Here is a 4310-nt window from a genome sequence, read left to right as displayed (position 1 = left end):
TGTGTGTGTGTGTGTGTGTGTGTGTGTGTGTGTGTGTGTGTGTGTGTGTGTGTGTGTGTGTGTGTTGGTGATGAGGGCTTCAAACCTTATTTTTTTAAATTGACGAAAATAAAAAAACATATTACAAAAGATTCAATAATCAATACAATATAAATTCTATAAATCTGTGTTATAAAAAAAAATTTGCAGCATCCAAGTATTCCATGGATGTAAATACAGACTAAGTATATTTGATTGTCATACTGAAACTGACTTAAGAACCATATATTGTCTGGGTTATTGTGTAGCCCCAGGTCAGTCTTGTTCAAACACACCTATGATCAAAGATGTCCCAGCTCTACTACTTGTCCTTTTGTATGTCCAAGACTAATTATTGAATAAGACCATTATTTTTTTTTTAAGATGGTAGAGTGTACTTGAAGGAAGATTTGTTTACTTCTAGCAGGCTGAGAGTATTCCTTCATTGGCTGAAAGCACCATACAATAGTGATCTTGGCTAGAGAGGCACTTAGTTTAGCTCTCTTATGGTTGTTATAATTGAGCTCATTATATTCAAAAATACAAAATGGTAGTTAATATTAACCAGTTGCCAGCAGTAACTTTATAAACTTCAATGGAAAATAGGATATTAGGAGCAAACTAACCTGAACATCTGCCAACTGTGCATAGTCGGCTCTCATGATTGTTACCCATGCAGTCCTTTCCATCATGATCAGGTTTAGGATCATCACATAAACGGTATCTTAACTGATGGCCTTCACCACATGTTTTGCTGCACTCTTGCCAATGGTTCCATGTCCCCCATTCACCATGGACTTTACATTTATATAATACAAAGCAATGATTATAATAAACTGGTATTTAAAAAATAAAATAACAAAAAACAAAAACAATAACAATGCTACTGCTGATTAGTTTTTCACTAGATGTATCTAATACAAGATAATACAAAAATATTTTGAGAGAAAATGGTCTTTAATCCTTTTCATACTAAATTACCTTAGACTGCTATTATTTCTAAAATACAAAACTCATATTAAATTGTTCATAAAATTAAAACCTCCCACCACATTAAAACGTTTTTGTGAAGTTATGTCCCAAATACCAGTTCAACAAGGAAAAAGTTATTTTACAAAATTCTTCCAATTTCTGATTATTTTGAAAATTAATTCAAATATATGATCACAAAACAGTTAATTACAGTTACTTATTATTTTCATGTAAAAAGTTTGAAGGATGATGATCCCATCTAGTTATCAAATAACCTATCTATCATTTACTATTGAAATTATCTATTGCAGGAATCTAAAATAATTTTTTTACAAATTCTGCTGTTGAATCTGTTACCAATTAAAATGAAAATGTATCTGAACCTTCCACAATGTCTTCAAAATTCCTCACCTGTGTTTTCCTAATCACTAGATTAAACTATATTACATACAGTATGAAAAGATCTAACACATCAAGCATCACTGGTGTTTGGCTCATTCACATATCCCAGCTCAGCAATAAATATATTTCACATTATCATACTAATTATATAAAAAGGTTAATATAAAAAATACAACAGTAAATTAAAATGAAAATAGTTTTATGAGTTTGTTAGGTCAAAATATAATCATTATAAATTAGAACTATAAATTCAGTTATTAACTCAGTACTCACCTGGACACTTCTTCTTGTTACAAAGCTCTTTTAGAACATTATTGCCATCACATTCTTTCCCACCATACTGTGCAGGAGGATTATTACATTGTCTATGGCGGGCACGGACACCAACTCCACATGTTTTGCTACATTCTTCCCATGACAGCCAGGGTCCCCATCTGCCATCAACTAAAAAAAAATCAATATTCTTATAGTGAGGAATTTGTTTCAAAAGTTCTTGAGTATTTTTGTCGTGGGGTAATATGTAGGATTAAAAAAAGAAAAACAAAATAAAACAAACAAAACAAGAACATTAAAATATAAAATAGTATCTAAACTTATCTCTTTGTTTAAACATATACAATTATTATTGATTGCAACCGCCTCCTCTGAGCTTCTCCTTTTTTTCTCCTCCTCATTTGCTAGTCACCACATCTGGTCAACTCAATCAGCCCAGGGCATGTCCCAACACATCTCTGCCATCATCTCTTTCTCTCCTCACACTCTCTTTATCTTATTCTCTAACTCACTCTCCTTTGTTTTCCAACTTGGATACACACTGCACAAGATGCTTACACCTGTCCCCTCTATACCTTCAATCTCTCAACTGGCACAGATTCACACCTCTTTAATACTACTCCCTACATCTCAGTTGAGGGGTTTTTGTCATGCAAGATACTTAGTGATCCTGGTAATTGCGCCACATAAAAAGTGCTGGTGCTGGTACCTCATAAAAAACACCCAGTACACTCTGTAAAGAGGTTGGTGTTAGGAAGGACATTCAGCTGTAGAAAACAAGCTGAAACAGACAATGGAACCTGGTGTGGATCCTGGGTTTATCAGCTCCTGTCAAACCAGCTAATCCATGCCGGCATGGAAAACAGATATTAAATGATGATGACGAAAAATATTCTTTCTAACAAAAATTAATAATGACATATGAGGAAACTTTCTTTGTGTATAATAATTATTTCTAATTTAGATATAAGGCCAGTAATTTTAAGGGGAGGAGGATATTAAGCTAATTCACCCCAAATACTGTACTTAATTTGTCTTTCTTAATTTATTAACATTGGTGGGATGAAAGGATGAAAGGATTTGAATTCAGAATGTAAAGGGCTGGAATAAATATTGGTTTCAAATTTCTGCACAAGGCCTGCAATTTCAAGGGAGGGTGCAAGTTGATTACATTGACCCCAGTACTTGAATGGTACTTATTTTATCAATTCTAAAAGGATGAAAGGCAAAGTCAACCTCAGTGGGATTTGAACTCAGGATGTAAAGATAGACAAAATGCCACGAAGCATTTGGCCTGGTGAGCTAACAATTCTACTAGCTTGTCACTTTAAAAGGGCTGGAATAAATATTGCTAGGCATTTTGCCCAATGGTTTAATGATTCCGCTAATCTACACTTCCTCATTGTCTGTAATAATAAAAATAATTGTTGTATTGAGTGAAACTCTTACTGTCATACATATAATAGGCTATGAAGAAAAGACTATGAGACAACACCAGCTTCATAGCCTTTTCTTCCACACACTCAATTAGACATTGTTCTAGTTGGTCCTGTGATCTTTCAGTATCATCAAGACGTTGAAGAAAGGCAAAGGTGACACAAAAACTTAATTATCACCCCACTGAAACTCACACACCCAAAGATAATTTTAACTTAACTGAGACTATATAAAAGCAAGACTAACTCTAAAGCATCGCAGTCTGATGATGGCTTAGTTGGCTCAAACTTCGAAGTGACTGTCAACAACATTCTTGTGTAAGAATAATAAATTTGTACACTACAAAACTATATAGATTAAGGTAAAATTGTTTTTATTATATAATTGGACATATAAACAAACATTAATATATATATGTATAATAATATAATATATAAACATATGCTTATATCCATACATATATGTACATACCTACATCTATATGTATACATACATGGGTACAGGACATAAAAAACATGTTAAACATAATGAGAAACGAAAACAAAGATGAAAACAGAAAACAAACTTTTTTTTGAACAACGAAAAAAACAGAGAAACGAGACATGCAACATAAAGAGAATAACCCTTCGTCAGTTGTCCCTGTTCCATCTACTTCACGTTTCAAAGGCAAGGACAATATGCGACTTTGTTGGAACAGTCCTTCCCGCAAAGCAAATTAAATAAAATTTGGAATTTTTTTGCGGAGGGTGAAAGTGTTAACAAGAACAGGACAGTGAGAACAAGACAGTAAAAACAAACAATGAGGGCTGTTAAGCCAAGGCGATAGAAAAAATATTATGAACGCTAAGATAGTTGTGCATAAGAGAAGAGACAGAAAAATACGTCTTTTCTATATATATATATATATATATATATATATATACATACATACATACACATATATATATGCACTCATACATTTGTATATGTATGCGTATATACATATATGTATGTGTGTGTGTGTGTATATATATATATATATGTGTGTATGTATATATATATATGTGTGTGTGTATATATATATATGTGTGTGTGTATATATATATATGTGTGTGTGTATATATATATATGTGTGTGTGTATATATATATATGTGTGTGTGTATATATATATATATATATATAAAATCAAAATAAGCAACAAGGATATTCAAGGTTAATGCAGTACGAT

General features: G+C 32.4%; 1 protein-coding gene across 2 annotated transcripts in view; it reads right to left on the bottom strand.

Moving 5' to 3' along the window:
* Positions 1-4310, bottom strand: part of LOC106871048 (hemicentin-1) — a 359318-nt gene that overhangs the window by 41361 nt on the left and 313647 nt on the right. For both annotated transcript variants that reach the window (XM_052965571.1, XM_014917317.2), the window contains exons 46-47: positions 1666-1836; positions 645-815 (exon numbers count right to left, since the gene is read on the bottom strand). In XM_052965571.1, coding sequence (XP_052821531.1) covers positions 645-815; positions 1666-1836 — 342 coding nt within the window. The remainder of the gene's footprint in view (positions 1-644; positions 816-1665; positions 1837-4310) is intronic.

The sequence above is a fragment of the Octopus bimaculoides genome, chromosome 2, assembly GCF_001194135.2.
Source record: "Octopus bimaculoides isolate UCB-OBI-ISO-001 chromosome 2, ASM119413v2, whole genome shotgun sequence".
Lineage (NCBI taxonomy): Eukaryota > Metazoa > Mollusca > Cephalopoda > Octopoda > Octopodidae > Octopus > Octopus bimaculoides.
Note: the sequence above shows the minus strand (reverse complement) of the source record. Positions and strands in the feature narration are given on the sequence as shown.